The following is an 18,495-nucleotide window of genomic DNA, read 5'->3' as shown; positions in this document are numbered from 1 at the left end:
CAGACAACTTTTTTGGCAGCTTTACGAAGTTGGAATTCGATATAACGTGCAATAGATCCTTCGTAATTCCATCTCATGTACTTCCTTACTTGAAGAACCTAAAAGAATTGAAGGTGCATAGCTCCGATGCAGTGAAAGTAATATTTGACACTGATGAGATTGAGGTTGAGANAAAGGGAATAATCTTTGGGTTGAAAAAGCTTATNTTATTCGACTTGTCAAATTTAAAATGTGTATGGAGGGAAAATCTAGAAGAAATTGTCAGCTTTTCGAATTTGCAAGAAGTGGATGTTGGTGGTTGTGGAAGTTTAGTAACATTGTTCCCTTTATCACTTGCCAAAAATCTTGGGAAGTTGGAGTCACTTGATATACGGGAGTGTGAGAAAATGGTAGAAATAGTTGGAAGGGAAGCTGAAATGGAGCATGCAATGACAATGTTTGAATTCCCTTGTTTATGGTATCTAAATCTTGAAGACATGCCACTGTTGAGTTGCTTTTACCCTGGAAAGCATGATCTAGAATTTCCCTTGTTAGATAGGTTATATGTGGAATGTTGTCCTAAGCTGAAGGTATTCAGATCAAGCTTTGATGATGATAGTAAAAAAGAAGTTTTAGAGGTTCCAACTAACTTGTTACAACAACCTTTGTTCTCGATTGAAAAGGTAACTAAGCATTATAATTTAACCTTTTGTGTTTCCTTTTCTTTTCATTGATTTATTTTTCTCTTACAGTATATAACTGATATCAACACATCGTCTTTTGATTTCTTTCACAAGCTACCCAATTTAGAATGGCTTACATTACGAAAATGCTTTGGTCTGAAGGAGATATTTCCCTCTCAAAAGCTTCAAGTTCACGACAAAGTACTTGCTGAATTGAAACAATTATGTTTGTTGGAACTAAGTGAGTTAGAATCCATAGGTTTGGAGCACGAGTGGGTTCAACNATACTCCAAAAAGCTTGAATTGTTANAGCTNCNCACTTGCCCTGGAGTAGAAAGCATAGTTTCTTGTGCAGTGTCATTCATCAATCTTAAAGAGTTATATGTGAAGCTCTGTGAAAAGATGGAATATTTATTCTCATTTGCAACACTCAAAACTTTGGTGAAACTTGAGACTCTAAGCATAAAGAAGTGTGAATCAATCAAAGAAATTGTGAAAAAGGATGATGAAGATGGTTGTGATGAGATAGTATTTGGACGGCTCAGATCAATTAAGCTGAATTCCTTACCAAAGCTAGTAAGCTTTTATTCAGGGAATGCCACTTTGNAATGCTCATATTTGAAANACGTGATGGTAGCTGAATGTCCCAATATGANAACTTTCTCTCAAGGAGTCATTAAAGTGTCAACCTTTTTGGAGATTCAAACATCAAAAGATTCTGATTCAACATTTGACGGCGACCTTAACACAACGATCCAAAAGTTGTTTGACAATCAGGTAAGAACTCAATAATAATATTTTAGTAATAGAATGATGTTATATATCCTAAGTCTTTTCTTCACTCATCATACTTTTAGAATGAAACTCATTGGTGCATGTCCGTTATTTTCATGCAATCTGTTATTTTGCAATACTAAATGAATTTAGACATAATAAAGTGCGTGTTTTTAAGTGGCTTAATATAAGAAGAGAGAAAAAACGAAATAGAAAGGAAGCTAGCGAGCTTCTTAAAGTAATCTCCCTTCAATGTATGATAGAACAGGGAGCATTCAGAAGATAGTATCAAACAATGTATTCCTAGCACTTTTCGTTATTGAAATTGAAAGTGTCTTTTTCAATACATTATTAAAACTTTCATAGTTAATTGAGAAAGATCTGATTACAATCTTTGTACTACGAACAATCCCAAGTTTCTATATAAAATCTTTTAGCTTTAAAACACCAGAATCTTTTATATAAAGTTTTTCCTATCAACTCACTATTTTTCATATATTCAGGTAATCCATCAGACATGATGACAGTAAGGAGCGTTTGGAGTTCTTCTTCCTGTACCATTTTGTAAGTATATATGTATTCCTGCATTTGGAGTTCTTATTCCTGCATGTCAACAATACTGCAAATTAACATCCCTTTTAAATCTTAATAGTGTTTAATATTTTATTCAGCGTAATTCCCCTTTCTTCATATTTATATACAACACTATAAATTGAAATTAATGACTAAATAAAACAGAATAGAAAGATTAGTCGCATTCAACAACTAACAAAGTTCAAAACTGCCAAGGTTATATTTTCCATAATATCTTGCAAAGATACAATCGCATTTTACATGTCCAAGTTGGAGAGCGCTTACCAATTAATGCCACACCCAAAATTATATATTTTCTTTCCTTGTATACATAAATTTGAAAAGAGTAGTTATATTTTTTTTAGCTATAGCTGTCAAAACGAGTAACCCGGCTTGATCCGTCCCGACCCACCACGGGTTAATCACTTAGTGAGCCAACCCAACCTGGCTCATTTATTAGCGAGCCAAAAAAACTTGAACCCGGTCCGACCCACCACGGGTTGGTGGGTAAACGGGTTGGCTCACTAGCCCATTTAATTACATTTTTTTTAAAATAAACAAAAAATTCAATTTTTTGTAATTTAAATTTAAACAAATTTCACTCTCAAAAAATTATGTTAAAGACAATTCAAATATAATAATAAAAAGTAGTTGATCACATCAATTGTTGTAACCCTTGACCCTTGTTCTTGTTGTCTCCAAATTCACTAATAAAAAAAAAGAACCAGTACTCAACAACATCAACAAAAAATTAATAGTTTAATCTGTAACATAATTTCTCAAATTCAAAGATATCAAAAAGAGCTTGTTCAAATAATGTATACTCAAATTGTTTAAATAAAATTAACAAAATCTGATACAAGCATGTCAGAACATGAAAAAACCATTCCATGTCTTCAAATCCCCCAGAACAAAAAACAAATTCGCAAACCCCTAATTTTGTCATTATAGGATTTTTGAAAAAGAAAAGAAAGAGAAGTGAGAAAACAAAAATGTGGAGAAAAGAGAAGAAAAAAGGAAGGGTGTTTTACCTGCTCCTTGAAGAATTTCAATGAAGTGAGGGTGAGAGCACCGTCAAATGAGAGCAAGTACGGTGAGAGTGATTTGTGAGACCAGAGGTTACTTTTTTGGTATACACAGTGAGTGAAGAGAGTATTTTATTTTTTAGGGTTTCATAAATAAAATAATAAATTAAAAAAATAAAATTANGTAGGTGGGTTGGTGGGCCAACCCGGCTCACCACGGGTTCAACCCACATGAGCCGGGCCTAAATGAGCCGGGTTAAAATCTGACCCGCATATAAGTGGGTTGTATTCTTCAAACCCAACCCGGCCCGTACCCGTGACGGGCCGGGTTGACCCGCGGGTTGTGACCCATTTTGACGGCTAACTATACTCTTAATTCTATTATTATGATTGTTGGAGATTTATATATTTTTCTTCAAATTTAATTACAGTTATATATTAAAAGTAATACAATAAAATTCCTTTATTATAAATTTGTGTATCTCGACACTCTTGAATTCTCTTTTTCTTTTTATTTCAACATCACCAAAATGATTACTTTTAAAACTATTTTCTAGTAAAAATTTGTAACATCCCAAATTATATAGAAAACTATATAAAATAGCAATTATCATTATAATATTATAGAATAGTTAAAGACTTGCAGATAAAGAGTTAATCTTACAGTCATTCAAAATGGTTATAAAATTTAAAACTTTATATATAATAGAGTATTTTAAAATTATACAAAACACCTCAAAAATCCTAACTAAGCTAGACAGTAGTATCATCACCCTCTAAAGCTTGCTCCAGGGACACCTTATCTACCTCTGCTCACATCCAAATGGATGATCATTGCAAAAGAAAACACTACACAAACACAAGCAGAAGGATGAGCTAGATATACAAAGATCATACCATTATAATAACATATAGCATACAAATTTCAACATCAAACAAAGTAGACTAGATCACACATCCAAATATGTTATATTCTATACTTGACTCGTCCGGACTTAGAATGATTGCCGAGCTATGGCGGGTCATGCACTCTTGGTGGCCTCTATTACTTTGCAAAGCCGTTGCCAATGGGTTTCACCCTACCACACTCACGAGGTTAGTCTATTCCGGGCCTTGAGGCATACTGGAAGCCCCCAAGACTAAGACCTCCTACTACTCCTCACAACATGGTTCAGTCTTCTCTATTTGAGAATGATAGACATTGGAGTTTCAGGAGAACCCCAAGACTGAGCTCCTGCATTCATTCTAAACAACCAAGAATCTCACCAAGAGATTCTACTTTGAACCACACATCATAACTTTATAATCACATACGTTTTAATTGTAATTAACATCCATGTTTACCCTCTATTATATAATACAATACACTTCCAAACATGCTTCACAAACCAAGCAACATACAACATAGTATAACACAAGACAAAAGAAAAAGATAGTAAACTAAACTCAGAACTCTCGCACAGTGCACCCCATTCGCAGGGCGAGACCATGAGTGACTCGCATAACGACACCTCTCGCTGTGCGAATTAACTCGTAGAGGTACCAGACCTCAAGCCCCTCGCATAACACACCCAAGTCGCTATGCGAGAACCTAGACAAAGACCAACCTCCCAAACCCCTTGTTGTGCGCACCAATTTGCCATTCGAATTTATCTGGCAGTGATCCCAAGCCACTACCAGGCGCTCAGTAACATGATTCGTTATGCAAATCAATAGACAGAGAGCAACCCTCTCCAGTCACTCGCACAGCGCACCAACTCCTTGTGCGAATGACCAAACAAAGAGCACCTTGGTGTGAGGACTCGCTATGCGAAAATATTCGCTCAGCGAGTCTGCAAATTATGTTTTATACCTAACTTCTAACACCCCTAGATTGTGTTTTATACCTAGTTAGACTTATCTAAGTGACCCTAAGACTACTTGTCATCAATCTAAAGTGATTATGAACCAATTTCTACTCTAGAACACTAAATTCTTCAACCTGAGGACCCAAATTCAATTCTATCATTTTGAACCTGGTTTTAACCACTTGAATGACTCAAACAAGTCACAATAGACTTGCCCAAACTATCTCAACAGCCTAATTGAGTCCCTAACCCCTAACTCTCAAATTCACTACCTCACTTCTTCTAAAATACCCTAAAACACTACAATTCACTTGACTTCCTGTCTAATGACTTGTATAACAAATTTTACTTCATCAACAAACTCAACTTCAACAATGCATCTTATCCAAACCAATTCACAAACACCAATTGACAGTTTCATAATTTGTCATTCGAGGAACACATGATTCAATCTACAAAATTACCAAATTTCAACTCAAATAGCACCACCATGCAGAACACAGTTCAAACATACATTATTCCACAAATTCAAATAGAAACCTAGCTCCCCTTACCTCAGAGATTCACAGCCCAACTCACAGACTCACCTCAATAGTACCTTGTGCCGCAAGGAAACTCGCAGAACCCTACAAACCACTAATTGGTGATCAAGAATAGCTTTTAGAGCTACAATTGAACAGAGAATTGAAGAAGAACAACACAATACATATGCAATCAGCAGAAATTGCATGGTCTAGATTTTAGAACATGCGAAGAAAAGGGGAAAACAACTTTCCGGCTAGAATCAAGAAACTGATCGGTCAGTTGTGTAGCCCTCTACGTCGTGGACGTTAGACACCTCCTGATCGTCAATCCGACAACTCAGTTTAGAGAAATTCTAAGAGAATGTAGAGAAAGAGTAGGAGGTTTTAGAGAGATGAAATGTTTAATATAATAAACCGAGCTTTAGAAAGTTTTATTTATTTTATAAGGTTATTTTTAAGGTAAAATGTTCGTCTCATTATTTTAATACACTTATCTATTCTATTACCATATTTTCTAGGTCCTAACAAAATTCATTAATTACAAGACCATATTTTACCTAAAACTAACAACTTATATGTTTCTCTGTGCTCTTTGAAACCTTTCCATTTGTATATATCTTCAAAAGTCATATTCATTATATTTTTCAATTACTTCTGTCTCAAATATATCATACATATTCCCTTGTGTAATGAGCTTAATTTGAAATGCTTATAAAGAGACAGTACAAAAGGAAGAAAATCATTATTCTATTATATTGATTAAAAACAGAGAGCACAAAGTTATATAAAGAAGAATATAACAGATAAGACACTTATCAGTTGTACAAACATATTACACTACGTAATACCCCAAACTTATTGTGAGGTGAGGACCGTTTTAATATTTAGTTTTAAAAATGATATTGGCCTCACACAGAAAAAAAAAAATGAGAATGTAAGTAATAAGTCAAGGAGATCATAGTCACATATTACTGTCATAGAATAAAATTTAGGATTCTTATAACACATAACTCTAAAACAATTTCATAAAGAGAAAATTCAATTTTCAATTTTATGATATAATTGATATATATTTGATTTATATTACAATTGTATCCTTTAATAGGATAAATTAGACAAGACCTTCTATATTCCATAATAATTTTCAATAACTAATATTTAATATCTACTAATGATGCATTTCATTCTCATTATATGAATGATTTTTTTCCTATATTTAATTAAAAGATAAAATTACAACAAAAGTAAAAATCCCTTCAAGATCATATCAATGGACAGCCATAAGTTTATTTCTAATAGTACCAAAGGAAGATCTTGAAACTGGTTTGGTAAAGATGTCGACAACTTTACACATGGCTGGAATGTGAATCAATGTTGGCTAGAAAACCAACAGCAAGTGCACCAGTCACAACGTAGCAAGTGATAAATATCGTTCTCTTCTAAGGAACTTGTGTAACACTTGCAACTCTTGCACTCTAACTCAATTAGATCACAAAGTTCACAAAAGCTCAAGAAACTCTTTTTTGTATTTTCATCAAATAGTTGGTGTACAAGAAAATGCAATATAGATTATTTACAATTTGTTGAGACTAGAGTTCAACTAATTCATTCTAATGCATTAATAATCATCTCAATTCCATATTTATGTAGAAATCATACTCAAATCCTATCCCTAGTGACTTTGAGTCTTTGATAATTTATCAAGTTTCAATCCTTTGAATACTTATCAAGCAACCACATGCATTAAGCTCAAGAGTCTAATATTACAAATGAATCAAGTTCTATTCCTAAGTACAAGCATCCATTAGGCATTCAATTTCAAGTCTACATTTTAAAGATATTTCTCAACACCTCAAGAATCACAAATCAAGCATTAAGCATAAAAATTGAATACTAACATGAATTAGAAAAACATATACCATTAATAGCACAAAATTACGTAAGAGTTCTATGTTTTACACTAACCTCAACAAATAAGAATAGTCCTCTATGGTGGAGAACTTATGGTTCTACAAATTGAAGATATAAAGAAGAAATGAAAACCAAACAGAACATGTGAGCCCTCTCTGAAGGTTATTGATAGTTTTTCCATGCTCTAATTGTGTCTCCCCTTTGCATTTCCACCTCCAATCTGCAACCCATCTTCCTCTTCAACTTCAAAAGGGGGAGCCACACCATGGATAAAGGAGGAAAGCCAAGGAGGAGATGAAGAGCTTCCTAATATTCCAAACAACATATAAGAGGTGATTCTGTTCGTGTAAGAATTAGAAACAATGAAAATTCTCGTGAAAACATGATTAAATATCCACTTTCGCATATCAAGACTAATAGACTCGCCTAGTGCCTTCATTCTCGTCCAACGAGGCCTAAAAATTGAAAACATGGTTAAATATCTATTTTCGCGTATTAGGTGATGGTAACCTCCTTGGCTAGGTTGCCAAAGCTAGGAGATGTGCGTGGAGGGGTGTTTCCTTGGATGAATGGTGCGGAAATGTGGTGGTAAATGATCCAAGGATGATGAGCTAATGTATGAATGGTGTAGAAGCTCAAAACCTCTAGGAGATATGGTGGTGGTGGTGTAGTGTTTGGTGGCTCTAAGAGAGGTTAGGCTAAATCAAGGAGGAAGGTGACTAGAGGGGCCTCATAGGTTGCTCTACTCTTGATCTAAGATGAGTAGTATGGCCAAAAATAGGCAGCATAACATTACTCAACATCAAAGATGAAATACAAGGGTGGAGACACCTTTATTTATAGGCCAAGGATGTCTCCTTCTAACCCTAAAAGCATGATCTCCCACCTTTGCTCTCATTGGCAAAAAATGAGGCCTTCTAACCTCTCCAATGATGGGAAGACATGTGGTCACTCACAAAACACAATCCTCTCCATTCCTAGAGTGTCATGTGGCCACTACTAAAAGCAAATCCTCTCCACTCCTAGGGTGCCATGTGGCTACCTTTTAAAAAGAAAATCCTCTCCAATGGAAGCATGACACATGGCACACACTTTCCACTTGGTTTGGATGTCTAACTTTTAAGGAAAATTCTATGCTACTTAGGCCTTAATACAAGCCTTAAACAAACCTACACTACATGGCCTAATACAATGGCCTAAATTCCTACACTACACTTCAATCCATGCTTCATAATGGCTACAAAGGTGGTCCACAAGGTAGAGTTAACACTATCTTCAAGGATGACTTTAACTCTCTTGAAAGTGCTTGATCATGGCTAAGGTATTTTCCATCATTAAGGCTAACAGAAATGTCCAACAACTTCATTCTCACTCAACAAGGTCTAAATATTAATGCTCTTCAACTTGTAATTCGTTGGGCGAGAATGCAATTTTATGTTATTAAACTCGTCCATCGAGCCAGCTAGCCTAGTGAGTCAACCCATGCCCAATGGTGATTTTCTAGTAGTCTAGAGACGGTCCATGGCAATATAACACAGGTGAGTATTTTCTTGATGTTTGTGGCCTTAGGTGCAGTTCTAGAGCCCTTGAAGTGAGTATTAGTGTAAAAGTAATTCTTTCTTGTCCAATCATGTTTTCATGGTTTAAACTTGTTTTTTTCCACCAGAATTGCTTTTTGTTTTCTTATTTCATACACTCAAAGAACTTATTGGTGCCAAAGACAAAAATTGTCATCATGAAGTTTTAGAGAAATTGGGTTATCAAAAGTTTGCGGAAGAAAATTGGAAGAGGAAGGAGATGAATCAGAGTTGATAGCGGCGGAAGATGACAAATTCATGGAGAATTTTTTTTGCTCTAAATACCATATGGAGAAAGAGATAAAAGGGTGCAAAAGGAAGAAAATAATTATTCTATTATTATTGATTAAAAACAGAGAGAAAGAGAAGTTACATAAAGAAGAATATAACTGATAAAACAATTATCAATTATACAAACATATTAACCTATGTAACAATGCTCATAAACCAACCGAGTTTTTATAATAACTAGTTTAAAATAAGCAAAAGATAAGTTTGATGAATTTGGTTACATGAAAAGTAAAGTATGGAGACCCGTGTGTTGTTCATTTCTCTTAATTGTCTCTCTTATTTAATAAGTGGAGACACATTAAAACATAAGATCGGACATTAAATCTCAATACAATAAAAAGAATTCTTTTTAAAATACTTAAGATTTCATTTGAATAAATTAGGTGGCCAACTACACATGGATCACTGTAAATATAAGAAATACAGTAAGAGTATAACTATTTACAATAAAGGACTGTATGCCCCATCAGAATAGTTGAATATAATTCTCATTTATTGTCATTGCATTAATTTGATTACTTTATTTGAAACAGATTACTTAAACTTCTACACATATAATTATGCTTTTATTTATTATTTTTTTGTTAGGTTTGTGATTTCCGCATTGCATTCCTCAGAGGCGGAGGGAACAATGATGATACAAGAATCATGAACAAAAGTTTATTCTAAGTCTGTTTTTTGTTGTTTGAAATGCTTGAAATACAAATAAGGTGGACCTACATCGCCATCTATTGTATGAGATTAAGTTAGTTATATTCTGTATGCATGTTTGTCATCAACTTAAAATACTTTGAATATTGAACTTCGTAACAATGTGATGTCTGCAACACCTTAAAAATGTGTTTGAGTGGAGACTTTAAGATCATCCATTATTTACTGCTTTAAGGAATTTAGTCCTTTATTTTTAATTTGCTACCCCTGTTATTTTTAAGTTTTATATTCTTTGTATATTTTGGGGGGCATGGCTTTGGGTGACTGCGACTCAGTAACTTCAATGTACTATAGTTATCAAGTTGCAGAAAGGTCATGAATTATTATAGCTGGTGAGAACCACCAAAGGTTTGATAACTCGAGGCTGTGAATAGAATTAATTGTTAATTAATGTAGTTATCTCATATCTTGTGGAGACTAAGTACGAATCTAAAAGGAAAGGGTAGGAAGATCATACTCATTGAATGGGTTTATTTGGTGAGGTATAAATCAGAATAATGCATAGTAATTGCATTTGTTCAATAACTACAGCTGCTATGAATTTTTTAATCTTATTCCAGCCAGAGTTAGAAATGCTTGTTAGAATAAGACTTGTAGGGCTGCAGGAGATGAAAATGCAGCAATTAATCTGGCATTACTACAGCTTTGGCCAGTCTCTCGAATAACTAAGCTGGCACTATTGGCAATTATAATCTCTGTCAAGAAATGTATCCTATTATGATATGATGAACAAGTACAAATAAGATAAATTCCTTTAAAAGACCTATCAATTTGAAAATAAATAAATAATTAGATTGATAGACAAGAACTTAACTGGTAGTGGAAATTGTGCCGCGTGAATCTGATACCAACATTTGTATAAACTGATCTTTTATAGCATACAGTATACGGTAGTGGAGGTGCATATTTCCTTTTTAATACTTGTATACGAGTTTAACAATCAATTCTCTTAATTTAATTATTTGATTTTGTTGATAAAAAGAATAAGTAAATATTGGCAAGAGTATTTTTTTTTTCTTGAAATAATCTTTTAGTATTAAACGTCCGTCGTGAATAAGGTAGAAAAAAATGACATGGATAAAGTTCATTACAAATAGATAATGAATCACTAACCACAGGGATTGAGTCATAAGTATTTGTACCCATTAAAAATAAAATTATATTAAATTTAGTTTTATATATCTTAAACTATGTATTTTTTTTATATTTATTTATTTAAATTGTTTTAGAAGATTAGTTTACACATATATTCTGATTATTATTTATTTTGGACTCATGTTTTTAAGTACTACTAAGTTGAAGTAATATTTTAGAGCATAATTTTATTTTGATTTATACTACTAGAATACAATTTACTTTATTTTATATTTTGGAGTAAATTTTAGATAATTTGTTTAAAAACATAAAACAATCTTTGTAAAAATGTTCTTGATACTCGGAACTATAAGCCATTCAAAGAGTTCAGCCTCAAGGCCAATCTATTTCAAGAACTCGACTAGATTAGCTATTGGAAAAGTTCGACCTCAAAACCAATTGTAAGCCCTTGAAAAAATAGTTTAAGTTATAAGAAAGTGTTTGGACATTGTTTGGGTATATTAAATAAAGCATTATAAAGTTGCGGTGGTTAGAGCATTTTGTTTTGGGCGTGGTCTTGTGTTACATTCTTGTGTATGCATAAAATATTTGTTTAATTATATTTTTTTTATTTTTGTAAATGAGAGTTAAATATCATATTGAGCTTTTGCTAAAATCAATAATTAGGAATTACAGAAGAAGTCCCCAACTTAATTTTAGGCTAATTGAGGTAATTTAGAAACAAAGCCTGCACGTTAATTTTTAGAAGATATCTCCATATTTGCTTAAGAGCCACAAAAGGAATGAAATAATCCCTACATTATTCACTACTTTAATTAAGGTTTTTGGGGTGTGCAACATTTTAGGGTGAAATGACTTAGATTATATATACTCACTTTTACCAATAACCTTTGCACCGAAAAACCCATTTACAGAAATTGAGATAGAGTCGTGATATAAAGTGAGTGGTGAAGAGTATTGAGGCATCGAACGAGAGCTTAGAAGTGGAGGAACCTAGAAGAAACACTATTAGGAATGCTTAAAGCCTTAGTATTTTTTCTATAATAGAGATAAGGGGAACTAACCTTTATTGATTATTATAATGGATACAATTTTGTTGGTATTTTGTAAGATTCTTTCAATGTCTAAGATTCGTTTTTGGTGTGTGTCTTATTTTGAATGTAGTGCATGTAAATGTGCTTGTTATGAGATATGTTTTGTGGTTGTGCTGTATGACTACTTGTTCAACCAATGGATAGGCAGGCGAAGGTTAACAACTTAGAAACCAATTCACAAAGGCAATCATTGAGGTAATTAAAAGGTAAACAATAACGATAACAATCATTAATAGGCAATTAATGAGAATAATAACAGTTATTAATGGGTAATTGATGGGTTTGATTTAATTATCATTACGAAGTTTAGAAATACACGTCTGATATCGAGGTAAATGACACTTTTTTTCATCACCTAGCTTTGCTAAACTCATTAAGAAACATATTTGACTTAAGGGTCAGAGTGTTTTTTGCAGGTCAACCCTTGAACAGACCGATAAGCTTTAGAGGAGTAATAGGCAAGTTGGGTGATCAAGACTTAGGACACAACAGCGAACAAGTAGACCGATCCTCGACCCCTTAAACTGAAACATTGGTCATACTATTATAACATGAATGTGTTTGTCTGAACTTGTGATCCTGAATTGTTTTTTGAGATGTGTGTCATGTTGTATGAGTGTCATGCCGGGTGGTTTTAAATTAGTTAGAATGTGTTGTTGGTCATGATTCATGATACGATATGTTTGCTTGACTGATGGTACCAAATATGTTATTACTTGTTTGTATTTTTCGTAGTCAGATATGTTGCATGCTATAGCATTTATAAATTTGTTAAACTTGTACTACACAAAAGAATGACATTACCAACGGACAAAATCTATCGGAAACAACTAAAATTCGTCGGTAATGTCCTATTATCGACATATTAGCGACGACCATATATCCGTCGGCAAATCCTTTGTCGGTAACTATTACCGACGACTTTTAGACCTAACACGCGAGGGGCTTGGCATCTTTGGCTACCCAGACGCATTTCTCTCGTTTTGGAGCTCTTTGAGGCGAGTTTGGAGCTGTGGGAACAGTCCTTCTTCATCCTTGGGTCTTCTTTCTTCTTCCATTTCCTCCATTTTTGTAAGCTTGAGCTCTCCATTCATGGAGAGCTAGTTCCATTATTGTTGGAGGATTGTTGTAGCCACGAAACTCTTATGTAAAGCACTTTGTTTTGAATGAATATATACCTCTTTCATTGATTGTTAGTGTTTGATTTCTTCTCTTAATGCTTGTTGTGAAATTGCTAGTCATGACTTGATTTTAGGGTTGCTTAATATTGGGAAATGTTGGGTAAACTCGGGTTTGGGTTAAACACCTAAAGGAAATAGTATCTAGGGATAGAACTAGGACCTTTGGTTGTCTTGAAATCTCATTTCTTAATGCGGAACTAATTGTTAGGTTTTCCAAGGGATTGGAGCCTAATAAGGAAGTCTAGGCTTTTGCTACCAAGGGATTGGGGTTTGAGTAAATTAGTAGATTGACTTTGACATATTGATGAAGAGGAAGTGATTTTATTTACATAAGAGTGAAGTTGGTGAAAGCATGCCCCCAACAATATCATTCAATATCATTTCTAATCTTACCATTTCCAAGTGTTTGAGTACCTAAGATCATCTTTACCATTCATGTTTCATATTTACTTTAATTACACCAAAACTCAAATTATGAAAGCATTCTTTAGTCTAGGTTAGTTATAAATTATATGATTGTCTAGTGCAACGAGTCTCTTGGGAAACGATATCTGGTCTTACCGGTTTTATTACGTGAACGATTTGGTACGCTTGCCAAAGTCTCAACACACCCCCTAGGTTTCTGCCAAGTTGGTTCGCTAGGGTTGAAACCCAAGTTATGTACTTGGCTTCTCCTTCTGCCTCCTCCATCTTCATGGTCTTTAATTCACTCCTGACTTTTTGAAGTCGGGCTTGCATCCCTCAGTCATCCCCTATATACGCCTTCTATAGTATATCACACGCTTCTTTGGAACATTTGATAGTTGCAATCTTCTCAAAGTCAGATTCATCAACAACTTGGTATAATATGTACAAGATCAACTTATTTTGTGCTAACACTTTTAATCTTCACTCCTCAAACACCCTTACCTTCACATTTAGCTTCTTGTCTACTCTTAGGAACTCCTATTGGTTCACAACTTGACATATAATTTGAGCAGAATTCAATCACTTCTTCTGCAATGTACCACTCTATAATTGAAACTTTCGGTCGTTATTGATTCTTGACATATCCCTTTAAGATCTTCATCTACCTCAAGAAAATCGGCCCACATAATCAAATTTCCCTAACTAGACGAACTATCAGATGAATCATGATATTGAAAAATGATGGTGAAAAATACATTTGCAATTGACACAATAGTCTGATTGCCTCATTTTCCAAATCATCTAACCCTTGAGGGTCAATAACTTTCTTGCGAATGACATTAAACAACATACTAAAATGTGTTAGAATACCTTTGACAAAAACAAGTAAGATGACTCAAATAGGTACATGTAAAATTTGTTGCATTAACATATGATAATCGTGAGACTTTAAACCAACTAACCTTAAATCATGCATAGAAACAAGACTATTAATATTTGAAGAGTAACCTTGTGAAACCTTAACACTACTTAAATACTTACAAAAAAATCATTTTTCTTTTTTAGAAAGAGTGAGACAGACTATGGGTAGGAAGGTGCGTCTTCCAATTGATTGTGAATGTAACTTAGAATAAATGTCCATGTCAGCCAAATCTAATCATGCTTTTACTCCATCTTTTGTTTTTCCTTTTACATTTAGTAAAGTCTCAATGACACTATCACATACATTTTTCAATGTGCATCACATCTATACAATGTCATACATCAAGTTTACACCAATAGGGAAGATTAAATAATATTGATCGTTAATTTAAAAATGTTTTTCTCAATTGTCTTTTTTTTTTATGTTTTACGAACAAAATGCCAATGTTTTCCACCTGGTTGTATACTTGCTCATAATTGCGGGGTCTTGACACGACTTTATCCTCAAGACTTCCATTATGCTTTTGCATTCTACAGTAAGGATGATTACGAGGAAGGAATTTTTTATGTCTTATATACACATTTTTCTAACCATGCTTCAATTGATTTTAACTCGTGTTTTTTTCACAAATGAGACATACAAAATGACCTTTAACAATGTAACCACTCAAGTTTTCATATGTTGGGAAATCATTTATGGTGCAAAACAATATTGCATGCAAACAAAAAGTTTCTAAAGAATATGAGTTGAAGACCTTGACGTCTTCTTCCCACAACATTTTCAAATCATCGATTCACAACTACAAGTACACATCAATGTCATTTTCAGGTTTTCTAAGACTCGGTATCATCACAGAAAACATCATATATTTTCTCTTCATGCATAACAAAGGAGATAAATTGTAAATCGTCAACTAAATTGGCCATGAACTATGTTTGCTACTTAAGTTCCCGTAGGGATTCATATAATTTGTAAGAAGTCTAAGTCTTAAGTTTCTTGGCTCTACACCAAATTTTGGAAATGTTTAATCAATCTTCTTCCATTGTGGGAAATCAACTAGGTGTCAAAAAAGATTATCACACTTTCTTCCATCAATATGTTATTTCAGGTTCTTCACAGATATGTTAATTACAGATAGGTAACATGTTATTTTGTAGAACATCCATCCATTCCTTCAGTAACTCCAACAACTTTGTGAAACTTTTATCATTCCATCCATTATTTGTTTTTAAACTAAACAATTTCAAAGTTGTCGACAGTTGAGTAAAGTTAGTGTATCCTGAATACAACTCTTCCTCTAAATCGAAATTAAGAGAATCATAGCTCTTATAAAGTTTTCTTCACCAAAATCACGTACCATGTCCTCTAAATGATTACTCATCCGTTCTTCCACGTAATTTGTTCCTCGTAACATTGTAGGCTTGTGTAATACTTCTCCATGCCAAGTAGAAATTGTATAACTTCTCATTATACTAAAGATTAATAGATGATCACACATGTTGCCCACATATTGAAGTATTTGATTAAGACAACGAATATAAGGACAAAAATATGTCTCGTTCACAAAAATTGCGTCTTCTTGAACATATTGCAAGAACTTATAAACTCCCTTTTCATATTCTTCACTGATACGACGTTCATTCGTCCAACTTCAATCCATACTATGTTCGTAACAAATCCATCAATCTCAAATTAACTCTCACAAGATTAGGTCGTACCCATTTGAAAAAAATATTTTTCACAATTCGTTAACACATATACAAAGAAGTTTAACATCATAAATTTGATAAAATTTCAACAACATTTTGCATTGGTCTCAAAAATACACGAAATGAAAGTCATCACTCATGACCACAATCAAGTATGCATCTCGAGAACAACACAAAATGATCTCAACCAAAATTTTGTCAAATTTATGCATAAAATTCATTGTATACATTATAGCAAATTGTGAAAAATATTTTTCCAAACCATTGGATCGGATAATTCGAGATTAATACAAATGATTAAAAGTTTAATCATTTGTACTAAATCTCAAACGTGAACTAAGGTTCACTTAGAGTTTAACCATCATTATAATAAATCTTAATACAATTAAAATTATTTAAACACACAATATCTAATAATAAATATGAATTTCATACAACAAATATTTTAAAAGTTTAATAAAAAATAAAATGTCAAAAAAGACACTGAAAAAATTGTCTAATATAAAAACCATAATGATAAAGATAAAATATAATCAATGTCACATACATGGAACAAGAGATAGAGTGAAATTAGAATTAAAAATACAATTTAATCAAATTATATTCTTAAAAGAATTTGGCTAACTATATGAAAACCGTGGTATCAAATAATTTAGCAAAGGAAAACACCAAAATCACATTCAACAACCAATCAAAAGACAAAGTGCAATGTATATTGAAAACCAAAAACTAAAAACTAATTGTGTATATTAAAGGGTGGTGTCACTGTCGAAGTGAAGGAGTTGACGCCGGTGAAGAAGAAAAGAGAACTTACCACTATTCAAAATAAAGTCCATACACGAAAACAATCGATAAATTTGAAAGAAAATCATACCCAAAGCATTCAAGCAATGTTCATTCGCATTAAATGAAGAAAAATTCACCTTTGGTGGTGGTCACACTTGTCACCAGAACAATTCGAAGGGCTGAGTAGAGAGAGCGCTAAGAAAGAGTGAAATGGAAATGTTTTCTCTCGCTGTTTTTTTAATTCATAAAACATCATACTAACGTAAGAAACTATAGGGGATCTACGTCATATCACATTAAACACCAGACAAGTAGGGGGGACCAACGTCTAATGGGTACAAAAGATGACTTTTGAATTGTATTTTTTAATGATTTAAACAGAATAAGACGTCGGTCCTTCGGACCATCTGACGTCTAATGTGATATGACATCGATCAGTTGACTCTCTGACGTCATAAGGGTACACGAAAGGTCTTTTTTTGAAGATTTTTTAATTATTTAAAAATTATTAGACGTCTACCAGTTGACTATCCGATGTCTAATGTGTTATTTGGTTAGCTTCTTGACTATCCAACGTTAAACTCTTCCAGAACATTCTTTTCCAGATGGCTTTTTTTAGATTTTTAATAAGTATTAGATGTTGATCCCCCTTGAACAAACTTCCAAAGCACATATGACATCGACTTTGTGAATGGTTTGACGTCTAGTTGATCATTTTATTTACAAATATAGGCTTAATATGTCCAGTTTAATCCTTTTTACTGACGATGTTTAAATCGTTAACGATACAGTATCCAGATCAACCATTAGTGAATGGGTTGTAACTTCTTTTTTTTATATACGTGGCAAATTAAAAGAAAACTTGGTATATAAAAGTGGTTTTGTTAGAACGCTAACCCCCAAATAGTAAGAAATAGAACCCAAAAATGCAAATGTCAAATTCGAAACCCTAAACCCCAAATCGTACCAACAATATGTGATGAGCATAAAAAACACATGAAATTCCTAAACCATAATATAAAAAACACAAGGACTTCTCAAAAGAACACTTAATTTCAAATTCCAATTCGAAACCATAATCTGAAACGTTAAAACATAAAGGAAATCAAATTTTCCAAATCAGAAAACAAAATCTGAAATCCTAAATTACAAGATTGGGACCACGATTCCCTTTGTTGTCGTTGTCGAACCCAAACCACGTCCACCTTCGCAGTTTGCTTCAAAGGGGAAAACTCTACCACTACAAGAATGCGTCTTCATGCTATAGAGACGTCGCTGCTGTGAAAGGAAGGAGAAGAATATCTCCCTACACGATGAAAAGAAGGAGGTGGGCGGAGGAGGTGGAGGAGTTCACGGTGACGATGCGACGACAATGGAGTTTAATTTGCCACTTTCAAATACCATA

At 33.5% G+C, this 18,495-nt stretch overlaps 1 protein-coding gene across 1 annotated transcript in view; it reads left to right on the top strand.

Annotated features, from left to right (window-relative positions):
* Positions 1 to 10,069, top strand: part of LOC106758401 (putative adenylate cyclase regulatory protein) — a 17,066-nt gene extending 6,997 nt beyond the window's left edge. The window contains exons 2-5 of the mRNA XM_014641329.1: positions 4 to 662; positions 777 to 1,439; positions 1,940 to 2,000; positions 9,773 to 10,069. Of these exons, the coding sequence (XP_014496815.1) occupies positions 4 to 662; positions 777 to 1,439; positions 1,940 to 1,957 (1,340 nt within the window). The 3' untranslated portion in view covers positions 1,958 to 2,000; positions 9,773 to 10,069. The remainder of the gene's footprint in view (positions 1 to 3; positions 663 to 776; positions 1,440 to 1,939; positions 2,001 to 9,772) is intronic.
* The last annotated feature ends 8,426 nt before the right edge of the window (positions 10,070 to 18,495 follow it).

This window comes from Vigna radiata, chromosome 4 (assembly GCF_000741045.1).
Source record: "Vigna radiata var. radiata cultivar VC1973A chromosome 4, Vradiata_ver6, whole genome shotgun sequence".
Taxonomy (NCBI): domain Eukaryota; kingdom Viridiplantae; phylum Streptophyta; class Magnoliopsida; order Fabales; family Fabaceae; genus Vigna; species Vigna radiata.
Note: the sequence above shows the minus strand (reverse complement) of the source record. Positions and strands in the feature narration are given on the sequence as shown.